This window comes from Battus philenor, unplaced genomic scaffold (assembly GCF_028537555.1).
Source record: "Battus philenor isolate CCGP_79_NKW_IND1 unplaced genomic scaffold, ilBatPhil1.0.hap1 SCAF_11, whole genome shotgun sequence".
Classification (NCBI taxonomy): Eukaryota; Metazoa; Arthropoda; class Insecta; order Lepidoptera; family Papilionidae; genus Battus; species Battus philenor.
The window spans coordinates 7347626-7363615 of NW_027181673.1; the positions used below are offsets into that span (position 1 = coordinate 7347626).

At 33.8% G+C, this 15990-nt stretch overlaps 1 protein-coding gene across 1 annotated transcript; it reads right to left on the reverse strand.

Moving 5' to 3' along the window:
- Positions 1–3724: 3724 nt before the first annotated feature.
- Positions 3725–15327, reverse strand: LOC137932101 (transmembrane protease serine 9-like). The gene is made up of 10 exons (XM_068775672.1): positions 15102–15327; positions 13992–14259; positions 13722–13820; positions 13075–13268; positions 12441–12539; positions 5895–6113; positions 4757–5024; positions 4521–4613; positions 4048–4241; positions 3725–3841 (listed from the first exon to the last, which is right to left on the reverse strand). Exons 1-10 carry the CDS (start codon positions 15303–15305, stop codon positions 3740–3742), a joined length of 1740 nt encoding a protein of 579 aa, XP_068631773.1. The 5' UTR covers positions 15306–15327; the 3' UTR covers positions 3725–3739.
- Positions 15328–15990: the final 663 nt, after the last annotated feature.

The window sequence follows — 15990 nt, forward strand, 5'->3', positions numbered from 1 at the left end:
TTTAATCATGCTATTAAAATATTTATTTTGCTTTCACTTCTCTAATTTCAAAGATACCAAAATCATGAATTGAGGGCTATGCTCTGGATTTTTTTACGGGATCGTATTACGAATGAGGAGATCCGTAGAGGGAAAAAATAATGTAAGCTTCGCGCCCTTTGCCTCTGGCTCCGTCGAACGTACTAAGCTGTCAAGGTAGCAGTGTAAGGCAGGTAAATAAAACTACAGGTTAGGCTAATAACAATTTAACATATCGCATAACTATTAACCTGCGAGCCCCGACCGTCGGCACGTTTTGAGTAAAAAGAGAAAACAAACGTCTTGTTTGACATACGACTCCTCTTCGAGAATGCAGCCGCAACAGATGATGCGTTTCGATTAACAAACAAACGCAAAGTGCAAACCTTTATAATATTTTTTGCGGGTATAATATATATATATATATATATATATATATATTAGCTATGTATTTTTGTCAATATAGCTTGCGGACCCCGGTTCCGTAAGCAAGTGTCAGATGAGACTGAAAATGCTACAAAGCTAGTTGCGTACTTAATCCAAATCTATTCAAAACAAGCATTTCACATGGCAGATGCCGATACGTCGGTTTTCACCGACGCCAGCCATATGGAGATCAAGGTGGCTGCAGAGTTCTGCATCATGCAGGACGCGAAAAAGCTGTTTTGTAAGAAGCTCAAGTTGGACAAATTCTCTAATGTATACCAAGCAGAGTTACAGGTATTAGCGGAAGCGGTAGGGTTCGCGGCCATAGAGTGGGCTCAGTCGTACGCTGTCCTCTGCGACTCATGGTCCGCCCTAGAGACAGTCTCAAGGTGTCAGACTCTCCATCCCCTAGCGCTAAGACATCAGCCAATTGAAGAGAGATAAATGTTTGTCACATGATAATGTTTCATTTCAGTAAGGATTGAGTACGTCTCTATTTCTAAATAAATTTTACTATGAAAATATATTACAGGCTGATTGGTTATAGATGTGAAAGCTTTACAACCAGAGAGCTCTGTGCGCGTGCACGAACTTACTTCTACCAAACACACCTATATATCTACCAAAGACCATTAAGAAAAAAGAAAATAGTCATACGACATACAAAACAGTGCGAAAAACTCCTAGTGAAACATATTTCACCTTATATTTAATTCAATCGGTCATGTTTAGTATATATACTAGCTCTTTAGAAAAACAATCAAAAGATAAGATAAGGTATATACCTTTGTAACCTAACTTCACAGACACTAAAAATTTCAAAGTCACAAATATCTGAGGTTATTTGTGAAAATAAGAAACAAAATTACAAATTTACTATTATTTTGTTTTGTTCTTAACAGTTTTAATTAAGTATTTTAATCATATGTAACTATGCTTCTATCCAAAGCGGGCTATACCTAAGCAATTACGCAGCAAAACTAACACGTTTATTTTATTTTTAATTTATACTTATAAATGTGTTCTTGCGTGTATTTAAAAACTTATTACAGCTATATCTTATAATAAATTAATCTTTATGCTGTTACTTATTTAACTATTTAATTACGCCATCATTATTTTTATTAGAGGTTTTTAACCTGGTTACGATATGTCAATCCGCGCTATCTATTTGACGCCGATTATTGCTTGGTAAATTTTAACATTGGCCCGATATTCCCATATTAGCGTTAAAATACAAAACAATTTCATATAAAAATACTCATGAAACACTGAAACTTCTATTATTCATGGATTGATTACAAGATTTTTTTTACATGTAATTATCTTGTGACCGCTTATTAGCATTGTAGTGTTAGCTGCCGTGCAGCAGTAGTTGTTTAAGTTAATTAAAATTAAATGTTATTATAAATTAAATTTCAACCTAAAAGGAATTTGTTTGGGCTAATATCCATATTTACCACGGCCTTAGAACAAATGAGGCTCCACATACAGTGGATCTTTGGTTTAGGCAACAATTACTTTTATTTAAAAAGAAAGTACGGTGACTTCATTTTACTTTCAAATTATGTTGAAAATAAGTATTATACGTACAAGAACGACATCTAATTTTGATAATTTCAATATGCGATACTCGAGGTTATTTTAAGTTTAAGAATATCATTATTGAATAATTCGTATGTATCTTATAATTTATCCATCTTTGACTCTCCTGGACAAACCCTGCAGCGCGGGCGCCGGCCCCAACCGCGGCTGTGGTAACAAAACAACGTCACGAAACGGTACGCCCGCTACCAAGAACTCTTAGGCGTTTTCATAGTGACGTCATTTGTTAGATGAATCAATAATAAAAAATACATAGTTATTGTAACTCTTACAACTCTAAAACGAAAAACTAAAAAGATAATTAATAGAAGTACACAAATATCCGATACGTTTTTTACACACTTGACTATATTTTGATGTTTATTCAACAATAGCGCCTCTGATAGCAAAAATAACGAAATATCGATATTGTGGATTTGTGTACAATAATATGTATCAAGCACAATTGAGAAAAAAGTTTGTATATTTTGTTTTTATAAATGTGATCTAAGATTACAGTCGAAAGACGTCGTTCAAATGTAACTTTTTGAAGTTTTGATTTTCATTATTTTTTTAAAAAAACACGTTCGATTTTTAAGTCCTTAATGTATTTAGTATTATTTGTAAATTTAAATTATTGTTGTACTATTGTACATACCTATATGCAAAGTTATAGACTGATATTCAAAGATAGTAGATTGTCAACACTTATAACTATGTACAACTTTTGTGTATATTTTCTGACGATAAGTAGTATTTTGAGGATTTGCTTGTAGTACTATTGAATCGGTGACCATATTTAGCTTTCAAACTATGTTGTAAATTATAATTATGCGCAAAATTAAAAACAGTGCCATCTGTGTTTGACAGTTAACGATACTCGATATTATTTTAAATGGTTTTCCAAGGTTCCATACCGACTACTCCGGGGATGCGAATCGTTCTAAAAAAAGAAGAAAGATATATTTAGAAAATCCGTTCATTATTTCACCCGATACTAACCCGCAAACTCACCTCCGAAATGGTCAAATATTAAACTGAAATATCTCGGCAGACATCTTGTTTTGGCCTTTTTTTTAAATTGATCGTATTATTAATCTACTAATTAGTCGAAAACGACATCGATAGTGGGAATAAAAGGAAATAGCGAAAAAGTTACATATGCAGCGCGGCCGCCATTTTGAATTTACCCCACGTCATATTCAGAGAGAGAGACGCCTATGAAGATTGTTAGTGAAAAAAAATCTTGCGGCCACTGTGTTCAAAATACCAGCTATGTAAAAAAAATGTTATTAATAAGTCGTTATTTTCAAAATTGAATCCTATCATTTAAAATACAACTTTTTGAAGGTGATGAACAAATATTTCTCCGACTTTTTCTGTTTATTAAAGTATCGTGGGATAGCCGCTAAGATTCTGGAACGAGGCATAGATTGGTAAGCGCAGCGCAGGGCGTCCTCCTGCGACGTGGATATATGACCTTGTTAAGGTCATCGGTTGACGTTAGAAATAGACCCCTTTCCACTTGTCCTATTGAAAATTTATGAGTGAGGATTATATCTAGTTATGAATGTCCTGCAGCTAAAATGACTGACTTGATAATAAATAATACAATGTTGGTAGATTACCTTTTTTTAAGCAAATAATAAATTTTAGATATTTTTGATTTGATTAATTTCATTTTAGTTAATTGCAAAAATGTACATGTATATTATTGGTTCAGAATCCAAGAGATATAAGAGGAGACTCGTGTGTAGGCGGCAGGGTAACCTACGGCGCAGCCTTCTGTGTGTCCATAAGAAATAACTCCTACCTAAAAAAGAAAGAACAATCAAATAAAAATTAAGATAATTAGTTATATAATGAAGAAAAAAAGAGTCTCACTGCATATCGTCGCTATTCAATCCGGCTTGGTTCGCATGCCACTAACACCTCTTTTAGAAATATGTTAATGTGCAATGTTAGAAGGTACATCACAATATACATGGAATTCCACCTTATGAAATCTATTGAACTCACCAGGATTCTTCTGCCGTTCCTTAATACGGCAAGGGGTCCTCCAGAATCACCTGAGCAAGGATTTTTCCCTCCGGCACCGCTCGTACAGACATTGGAACTCCGATACCAGTGGGCGTATAATCGAGCACATTCTATATCTGGTACAATGCGCACATTTATGGAGCTCAAAGTTTGGTTGACGCCAATTATACCAACTAAAAATTACATTGTAATTTTGAGAAAGATTCATCATTGTGGTACACATTATACGGATGATTATTGTAAATCATCTTTTGCAACAAATATGTAAAAAATTAACTAATAGCAAAATTTATTATGACTATTGTTATAGATAATTGTTTTTGTACGGATTTGAAAACATTACTAATTGATATAAAATATAATACATCATTATACAACGATATAAAAAGAAAACACAGAATTAGCTAACGTCTTTTGTGAAATTTGGAGAAATGCCTTAAAAAATACGTTACCATCAGAAGTTACACCAAATCCAGATGCAAGAGCTATTTCATTAACAAAGTTGTCAAAATTATTGTCGGGCAGAGCGATTGGCTGGATAACACCTGTAAATGACTATTATTTTTTTTATCACAGAAGACAAATAACGACCGATTTGTTGTCACGCTGTAAATCACGTATTATGTTACTTCAATTAATATATTATTTATATTTTAAAATACTTTCAAAGAAATATGAGTATATTTACGGGTGTAAGATATAGAAGGGATGCGCAATATGGCGATGTCATTAAACAGGCTTCTTGGAGCATAGTTTGGATGGATCGCGATATCCGTAGTTACGATGCGTATGCCACCGCTAAAAATCCTGTTAGAGCCAAGAACGACGGTAAAAGATAGACCGGCGAGACTGCCGTCATGATAGCAGTGAGCTGCCGTAACCAAACGCGTGTTAGAAATGAGCGAGGCTCCACAAACCGATTGGTATACGACTAAGACCGGTATTAGAAGGCCAGCCTGGAACAAATAAAATAAATAAAAATTATGGAAATAATATTTTTATGGTAACACTATGCGGTCGTTTTTATTAGATAAATAATAAGCCAGATGTATCTGTTAAAATTAAAAAAAATAATAATTGAAACTTAATGTAATAACGTTAGAAAAGCACATGGGCAGCTTAATACGACAATTCGAATGAGATGAAAACGCCCATTTCGAACACGAACAAGTAGCATAGGAAAGCGCTACTCTCTTTGTTTTTGAAGTAGTGCGATGAGTTACTCTGTTTATTCTCCGCAACGAAGCGCGATCACTGGTGGGCAAATGAGGAATCAATTTTTTCTCAGGCTCTGATACGGTTTGCGGTTTGTCGAACTGAAGGCTTGAACAGTCGTATGAGCTAAGAATGGCTTGTTTGGAGGTCTCGTTTTTTTTCTCGGCTTTATATAGAAGACACAGTCAAGACGTAGACTCAAGAAAATAAAATCGTTCCGGCACAAATTTTCCCGAGAAGAAACGAGAAACTGATCTCTCTCTAGATGGAACTTTTTTTCCAAAATTACGGTGCTGCAGATGCATGGATGGACGTTCTCTTGGTCTGCCATAAAGGAAAAAAAAAGATTTCTTGGCAGGTATTGGATTTGTACGGTATGTATAAAGGAAGAACGAATTTCTCTCAATTTTGTTGTATTAGAAATAACAATGATGAAGAACCCAGTAAATTCAACTTAAACGTACATTATCATTTTCAGCGTAAGATTTATCACTGACATATGTATTTTTTTGAAGTCACTTTTCAATAATAGTTCAATGAATAGATTTATAAAAATTAAAAAAGTAGTTTAGAAAATGTTAGGCGGTTGATACATGATAAGAATACGTTACCTGGTAAGGAATATGTGAGATATCAGTACAACTTCCACCGATAATCCTTTCAGCAGATTTTCCAGACTTAGTAATTTCTTTCTCGAGTTTTCTTATGCGAGTGGCTGCTGGAATACCATATTTCCTGTGGTATCCATAAAAGATAGGCTCTTCTGCGGAGACTGCCTGCGCTGTGCTTGTAGCAACGGCTGTGGCAACTAAGACCAGTAACATAAACATCTGCATTATTAAAGAGAAATTATGATCTGCCAAGTCATCATAATTGTTACTTTTATATAAATTCTAATTTAGCTTATCATTATCTATTAATCTTTTTATTTTATCATGATTTATCAATTGATAAATATATTTACTATTAAGCTGAACTTATTTTTTTATCAATATAAATCTCAAGCAGGAAAAGTTACAATAATACTGGAAACAATAAAATTTAATTATATAGTAAGGTTTTAAGAAATACATTACGAACAAGTATTATTTTGCCAGAGATATCAAGTGATATTTATCATAAGCTGTGATTTCCTGTGATTTATGTTAACTGATTTGATCAAAGACAGTAAACGTTTTAATTATAATTTTATTTTATCTGGTCAGATACCTCTGTGGTATTATAGAAATTTTGTAGAAGGGTTAGCGTTAAGACCAGTCCAGTATACGCTCTGCACGGGCGACATCCCGGTCATCATTAGCGAAGAGCCAGTTGTATTTGCCTGCCAGACGACACCTGCCTACATTCTCCTCCTTGCTTCGATTGCTTTGGCGTCGGTAAAATTGGAGCGATTAAATGACGTGAGAGTAAAAAGATTTCCATCATTTCAATATGAATCTAAACTAAAATAAATATAACACAGTAATAAGATAATTATAATTATAATAATCATCATTATTTCATCCGTACGGTGTTCGTCATGAGTAGGGTAAGTGCCTACTGTCGCCAAGCTTGATATGCCTTTTGCAAAGCGGAGTTTTGTTTTATCTCAAATATTTAAATATGATCGGAAGATGCTATTGTTCATCGTCCCAGAATATTTTTCACCTAACCGACTGTTAAGGCAGCCTCAAAAAGAGAGAGTGAGGGCTATTATATGCACCTGTACTACAACTTTAAACAATAATTATGATATTTTATTTACGCATTCATGTGTAACATTGTTTTATACTGCGAAACACAGAATTAGTTATTGGTAAGGTTAGAATAAATCCCTTTAAAAAGTTTTAATAAGTCATAATGAAACCTATGTCAATATTAGGAGCTTTATGGAAGTCATCAACTGTATTAAAAAAGTAAGAATATCTTAACGAAATATGGGGGTCGACTGTTGCTTTTAATCTGAACTCCATACAAAAAACTCAAAATAAAATAATTAAACCATTATATTACTACCATTATCACACACCAACACCACAATTGTATTAAAAAACACAAATACTCAAAGCAACTTTACATGTATTATGTGTGTGTTACAAACTAACAAAAACACAGCATAGTTGCAATTTAAGTAACAGACACATACTACAATGAATTAATGTCAGAACAAACCACAGGAAGAAAACTATATTATTTGTAGGAAGGAGTACATTGTACAAAAACCTAAACAATTGATTTGAAGAAATTTAATGACATATTAATATCTAGAAACAAATAAAAAACACGTCTGCAAGCTTTAGTTTGTAGATCATCCGCCGGGTTCTAAAAATAGATAATAATGTAGTAATATAGTATAATGTTTCTTTTTAAGTAGCAATGTATGTGTAAGTTTGAGAATAAATTCTTTAAACCCTTGCGATGTTAGTGTGTTCACTAAAAATCCATAATTTCTAATAGGGACGTTTTAAAAAGATTATCTACGATCAATGTGTGCTACAAGTGATGACTTACACTACTGAAACGTGATCTCTCACTACGGAGCACATTCGGAAGATCCCAGTCGTAATCAAGACACGGAGAGGGCTATCCCCGGAATTTCTCTACGAGGTCGAATCAGGATTGAGGACATAGTTGAACAAAACGCGGGCTATTAGAGTCACTGAACAGGAGACCATGGTCAAGCAAGCGCAGCGTAGGACGTTCCCCCACAAGACCTATAGACGATCTTGTTAAAATATTCTTATTTTTAGTGATTAGAGATATACCGTTCTATGTAAATAGTATACGTTGTAAAACATAAATTATAGAAGTAACAAATATATAGAATTAATAAAGAAATTGTATTCATAATGAAAAGCGAAAAAAAAAAAATTAAATAAAACTGTAATGCGAAATCAAATGTTCAACGTTCGATTTTACCAAGTAAGGGTTATTGATATATTGAGAGAGGATACGTGTAAATTCATTGTTAGGAGCATTACCATACTCGTACACAATATAATTTAGAAGGGTCATGTAATCGTTGCTTTACTGGGATCTCCATCTGTTGTCTCCCACGGTTCTTAAACCTTAATCCCGTCCGTAATCAAAACGAATCTCGGTAGTCCCCGGCACATTTGGATTATTGGAGTTGGAAAAAATTTTTTTAGGATTATTTTAAAGCGAATTAATTTATATTTGCCGTTTCAAAAAAGTTCATCTAGAATTTTAAAAATTGTGGTTCACATAAGCATTGAATGCATTTGGATGTTGACAATTTTTTGGTTTTATAGATAATTGTAAAAAACATTATGCCATTATTTATACATATATAATAGTAATATGTGTTTAAATATTAGCTATTATGTACTGTTATAATAGAAATAGTTACTTTAATTAACAGTTATGATATTATTTTATAATTAAGGTATGTGTAAGTAATTATAAGGTCGATAAATAAATAAATTACAAAATTTTGGCAATATGTCATATCTCTATCATTAATTTAAAATAAATTAACTTGTAATGAAAATTCAATTATCCACGGGCAGAGCTATTCTTCAGATTTCTCTACAAGTTTAAATAAAAATTTGGTATCCGTAAAAGAATGAAAGTAACCGAAATAGCCTAGCGGATTGGCAAGGTGAAGTAACAGCGGGCAGAATATATATTGTGCGGAATTGATAGCCCCTGGCATCTAAAGGTTCTAGATTAGAGACCACCTATAGGCGAGTGTAGCGTTGGACGACCACAGGGTGAAAAGACGACCTTGTTAAGGTCGACGGAAGAGGTTTGATGCAGATCACTTCTCGTTGGTTCTATTGGAAATCTAAGAAGGAGGCCTATGTCTATCCGTGAACCGATATGGCTATAAATGCTTTCACAAGCGAAAGTCGATATTTGAATATACAAAAAGGTGCAAAGTTTTGAGATATTTGGACTTTTTTAACGTATATAAAATGATAAACAAGTTAATTCACATTCAAATGAACAAAGTAATTCATTTCATATTAATTTCAGTAATTGAAGACAAAAGAATCGTTCAAAGTGGAATGAGGGATTGGAAGAATTAATCAATGTAGAAATTAAAAATAATAACCGGGTAACTAGGTTAATTGCTTTAAAGAGATAATTAAGTGAGAAAAATTGCGAAGGCAGTGACATGAAAATGAAAACAAAAAGATTATATAACTATATTAACAAGTAGGTACGTTTTTTGGTTTTAGTTCAAATATAACCAAAGCTTGGGAATTAGTAACTACTGAATAACGGATTTGGCGTATAACTTAACAAAAATAAATTATAGCAAAATTTATTTCTTAGGATGGGATTATTTCTTATTTCAAATATTCAAGCGATAACGGCTGCAAATTATCACACCGATAGAAATATGCTTGTAAGATCCATTACTGTAGTTTTGGAACCCAACACTGTATTCAGTGGTGGTTTATGAGGAACGGCCTCAGACATTTCGATACATCTTCAGTGGAACCCTCGTTTAGCTGAAAACATTATTGCTCATTTAAGTATGTATAGGTCAAAACTTAAATTTATTTTTGCAATATATTTGCTTAAAAAAAGTGCCAATAACATAATTAATCACACCGGTAAACGAGTATCCGGAATTCGTAAGTGTATAATTGGGAAAAATATCTGCAATTGTTATGTATCAAATTTTCACAAATTATGCCAATTACAAATGACAGTAGTGTTAGCAAGACAATTAGCAGCCGACCAAGTCTAATTTCTGGCATTCACAGGCGCCTTTAAGCTGGAATGGTAAACAGGTATTACCTAAATGACAGTCCAAGCCGAGGTCCCAACATAAGGCCGCTGAACCCTGTATAATTAAGCGATCTGAGTGATCGGTAGCCTTCCAATTCGCTGAGACTGTAGTATGAAACCGAAGATACCTCCGAGCTACGCTACTTTAAAAGAGCTGAAACCTTTAAACGCCTTCTCTTCCCCGTCCTCTCAAATAATGTCAACGTAATTACTTACACAATATATAAAATTTAAGTTTTAACTACTGCTACACGAATTGTTACGTTAACGTGCCTGTTTTAAAAAAATAGATGAGATATTTTTAGAAGTAAATTAAGTAATGATGTTTTTACAGTTTTTAATCTGGGTATGGACACAGAGCCAATAGTAAGTTATTTGATTGTTAATACGTAAAAAACAAGACAAAAATTACGTGACAGTAATTTTTGTGCCGTGCTAGTGCGCTCGCTGCCCTGCGGATCAGCGGCGCCTTGTCGAGAGAGAGACCACCAATTGGTGCGTGCAGAGATCCGTAGGGGACTCAACGTTTTGCACCCTGTTCACTATATAATCATTTAGTTAATAATAAACATAATGATTATGTAACCAATTAAATTGAAACCATTACACTTTCAACAGGTTATACTGTAAATGATTTGACTGCAAATAAGCTATACATTTACTCCTTCAGAGCTTTTTCCGTTGTAACTAATCAGTTCTGTGCATCAGTATATAATCAGTCGTCGTCTCCAAAGTCAGGTTTGGATGCTAGACCAACATCAATCTACCCACCTTAGCCCAATCTTTTAAAAATGAGTTACGTCGCTGCTTTGCCATTTGCACCATGGGCACCGACTTGCTATTTGTACGAACTGATTACAATTCGCTTCAGTTATGGAAATTGACGCAAAGAGAGCAACTCATCGCAATGTCGACACTCCTCTACCTCCAAGATCTTTATGCAAAACATATTCGTTTGCGTTCGAAGTAGGCTTTTTATCTCATGCGAATAGTTGTATAAAGCTCACCGTGAGCTTTTCTAATGTTGTTGAATTGGTTGGTTTTAATATGATTTTTTTGATTTACTCTAACAGTTCATGTCTTATTGTTTATCTAATAAATGTGACTGTACAATAATAATGCTAAAAAATATTCTTTCCAATTTTTTTCAGCCAATTGCTATGCTCCGCGATAATAAACCTTCCGTCAACTTTGTTAATGAAATAGCTCTTGCATCTGGATTTGGTATAACTTCTGATGGTAACGTATTTTTTAAGATATTTATCTTAATTTCACTAAAGACATTGGCGAATGTTATGTTTCATATTTATATGTTGTGTAATATTTTATATTAAATCGTAATATTTTCAAGTTCGTACAAGAAACAATTATCTAGAATAATAGTTATATTAAATTTTGCTATTAGTTAATTATTATATATTTGCTGTAAGTAATAGATTATTTACACTAATCATCCATATAAGTCCCACATTGTTTTTTTTTTCAAAATTACAATTCATTTTTTAGTTAGTCCAACCGGCATCAACTAACCTTTGAGCTCTGTCAATGTGCGCATTGTACCAGATATAGAATGCACTCGATTATACGCCCACTAGTATCGGAGTTTCAATGTCTGTACGAGCGGTGCCGGTGTAGGCCTCTTACCGTTTTAAGAAATTTTAGTGAGTTCAATAGATTTTGTAAAGTAAGGTAATTATGTATATACTGTGAAGTACATTTTAACAGTGTACATAAACGAGATCAAATAAAAGAGTGATACAAAAATCAAAGTTTCTATAGAAGGGTTAGTGGGTGCTGGTCGATCCGGATTGACGATCGCGCAAATGCAGTGTGACTCTTCTTTTATGCACTATCGTTGAGGCAATCATCCTGTCAACATCTTTTATACAAACATTAATTACACTCCTACAATTTTTATTTAACAAAATTTCATGACTTGTGTTATCAGAACACATTTTTTTACCTAAATTGAGCAAAACCTTCGTTTTAGGTTTAAATGTAAATGAAAGTTTTGTAAAAAAAGGTTTTCTTAAAATCAGGATTAATTTAGGCACCCCATTCAGGTTTTCTCACATTATCGTCATCAACATATTCGTAGATCATCGTTAGATGTGGTCTGTGCGCGTGTTGCTGAGTAGCACGCGTGCACCTGCTCACCTACCACAGGTTTACACACCAGGCCAAATTGATTAAGACAAAAGAAAATAATTAGATAAGGTGATCAAAACATCATTTTCAACTTTTTATAAAGATTCATATTGGGATTGGTTTGGGGTGGTTGGAGACCTATCTACTCTTGCGTCAATGAATAGCTTCAATTTTACCGACGCAACATTATATTTAACACATAAGGTTATCAGAATAAATATTAATATTTGATTTAGTTATAACATTATGTAATCTAGAGTTAATTATTGGCCTTGGACCCATTGCACGAAAGAAGTGACTCGAGCATAAGCGGCCGGGTGACCCACGGTGCAACCGTCTCTGTGTCCAAAGGATGTAACTCCCACCTAAAAGAAATTTAATTTTATTAACATCGAATACAATAAGTCTTATTTGATACCGATATAAAAGACACAGAAATTAAATGTTTTTAAAAGAATGTTGCACTTTAATAATGACAGCCAAAGTTCTAGAATATGGACAAAGAATATATAATTTTAATGTAAGTAACATATTCTTAATCCGCCCTGGAGACAGTATGAAGACCATCCCCCAGCGTTAAGATTAAAAGAGAATATAATGAAAATAAAAGCGAAAGCAGTGAGAAAGTGTATGTGGTGAAAGCGCATGCGGGGACGGAGGGTAATGCGAGGGTGGACCAGCTAGACAAGGACGCTTCTCTGAGGGGCAAAATACGACTGGAGTATGAGAGATGTTCCGACTCGTTTGTTAAGCGACAGCTTAGGTTAAAGTGGCTGAACAAAGGGAACAGAGGGTAACTAAACATCTAGAATATGACCAGAGAATATACAATATTAATTTAAATAACATGATAAGTTATGATTAATAAAAAATTTATACTTTACACTCCATGTAACTTACCAGAACTCTTCTGCCGTTACTTGTAACGGCAAGGGGACCACCAGAATCACCCTGGCAGGTGCTTTTACCGCCGGCGCCGCTTGTGCAAATATTAGAGCTGTGATACCAGGTGGTATATATTCTTGAACATTCAGCATCAGGAACGATGCGAAGACTTACGGAACTCAGGCGTTGGTTGTTGCCAATGGAACCACCTAAAAGTTGCATTGTTGTTTTTCATGTATTTATGATAATTTTAATTCATTGGTGTTCTTTTTACTATAATTTGCTTCAGTGTACGAAATTCTTATCAGAATTGCTATGACAAAAGTAAATATAACATACTAACAAAATAATAATAATAATAATTATAATCGTTACATCGGTACCCGGCATGCGTTGCATTACATTTGTTTTATTTTAAATATTTAAATAGGTTCTGAAGGTGCTGTCCATCGTTCGTGAATATTTCCCTTTAGCCGACTGTTATGGCTGCCGCGAAAGGAGCGAGTGAGGACTATTCGGTGCACTGGTGCCACCGTTGTAATTATTTACGCATTCAGTAATATGACTAAATATAATAAAAAAAAAACTTACGTAACATTGTTTTATAATATGAAATATAGAATAAGTTTTAAAGTTGGGATAAATAGTTTAAAAAAACTTACCATCAGAAGTTAAACCAAATCCAGAGGCAAGACCCATTTGATTGACAAAGTTGTTTGAAAGTTCATTACCGCTGGGCAGGGCAATTGGCTGAACAACATCTATAAACGTCATATAGTTATAATAAATGATTAATAATAAATACATTATATGGGATACAGTTATCAAATACTATTGTATATAACTAACTATATACACATTATATACATATGAGTTATAATTTTTTTACATTAATTATTTATTTTTTGCTGCTTAAAAAGTTATTTACTTACTGTTTAAATTCGCAGCTTGGATTCTAAGGACGGCTATATCATTAGCGGCGTTTCTTGGGTTCCAGTTTGGATGGACGGCAATATTGTTAGTTGATATGCGCTGTCCGCCACTGAAGATGGTGTTAGAACCAAGGACAACGGTAAAGGACTGGGCGGTGATACTTCCATCATGGTAGCAGTGAGCTGCTGTGATCAAACGCGTGGGGGAAATAAGAGAAGCTCCACACACCGAAGTTAGCACGAACAAGATTCTAATAACGAGACCGGCCTGAAACAAATCAAATGAACACGTAGGTTACAATATTATTTTTTTATTGGCATAGTTATTGTTTTTCGTCATTGTCAATGTCACAATGACATTATTGAACTGTTTAAATTATTAAAGAGAAAATAAATTGACTAAATGTCTGATCTATGAATTAGTGTATATTTGTTTGCGAATCGCAAATCTCTAGATTACGTGTTACTGTATACACCAAGTTTTTAATTTAGTATTACTCTTGGTTTTGTTGTTATAAGTAATCATTGAGAAAGTGTCTCAATTTTATTTTCACCTATTTATCTGTACTGCTATTAAAACTATTGGTTAGTTTTGTGTAGTCGGTAAATACAAACGAATTACCTTTAACTTGCGGTGTAAGTGTATGGACTAAAATCCATGATTTGTTATTAGTTACAGTAAGAATTTTGGGATGTAAAAATATACGCTACTAAAACGGGCTACGGGCTCAGGCAAGCTCGTTCATCAAGGTACGGAGATGGCTATGCCCAGGTTTTCTCTACGAGATCAAATCAGGATTGGGGATATCCATAGAAAAACAAAAGCCACAGATATCACCCAGGGGACTGGCAAGTTGTAATGGTAGGCCATTACAGTCAACGAACAGGTGACCACTGTGCCATTAAGGTTCCTCGTCGGAAACTATGCATCGTAGGACGTTCATCTACAAGACTGACAGATGACCTTGTTAAACTAGTCTTAATGGTTATTACTAACTTCATATTTTAAGGGTAGACTTATGTTATTGAACGTCTTACGGTTAAAATTATGAAGATGAAACAGATTAAATAGATTTATGGAATATAGAAAATAGATTATAAAAATATTACCTGGTAAGGAATCTCCCTGATATCGGTAACACTGCCACCGACGATCCTTGAAGTACTTTGTTCTAGTGCCCTTATGCGAGCTGCTTCTGGAATACCGATCTTTTTATGGTATCCAAAAACGGGGGACTCTTCATCGGCGACCGCCTGCGCTGTGCTTGTAGCAATGGCCGTAGCCACTATTACTAGTACCATAAATGTCTTCATTATTACGAAGTTACTGCGGTCTGGCATGTGACTGTGGTTGATACTTTTATATACAGTTTTCAACAGGTTATCATAATTAATAAGTCATTTATCAAATAAAAAAAAATTAAATGCTAATAAGCTGTCTTTATCACTAACGTGTATCAAGACGTGTACATTATTTGATAACATTTTGCAACATTATTGAAAACATTAAAAATATTTATTATTTAATATGTTATTTAACGTAATATTAAAGAATAGTTTGGTTATTAATGTCAAGCAATGGTGAGTAATATTTTCGATGTGATTTTAACTGCTCGAATGTTTCAGTGTTTTTTTTTTACCTTGCCGAGGTTGAATTGTAAAGACACAAACTTTAAAATTCATTCCCGGTTTTTTAAAAAAAACTGAGAGTTTCTAGTGCGTTTTACAGAAACAATATCTGAACGAAAGTGTAGGTGTAAAATATGAATATAAACTAGGTCACCAAGGTGTCTTCGTAGTGTTCATTAAAGAACATTATAAAAACATTATGAGGATGGGACATGTACGAATAGAAATAAAAGTTAATGATCAAAAACTTACATTAAGATAACTTAGAATATAAAAAAAACAACTAATGAATATTTAATGTGTATTGAAACTACATATATACATTTTTTCCCTTATAGTTTGAGAATAACTAACACGTTGTTTAATTTAC

Coding starts and splice junctions, on each gene's coding strand:
- LOC137932101 (XM_068775672.1), bottom strand. CDS start 15,305: ATGAAGACATTTATGGTACTAGTAATAGTGGCTACGGCCATTGCTACA. Junction 12,540..13,074: donor GTAACGGCAGAAGAGTTCTG/GTAAGTTACATG, acceptor AATTTCTTTTAG/GTGGGAGTTACATCCTTTGG. Junction 4,614..4,756: donor CCCTTCTATATCTTACACCC/GTAAATATACTC, acceptor AGTCATTTACAG/GTGTTATCCAGCCAATCGCT.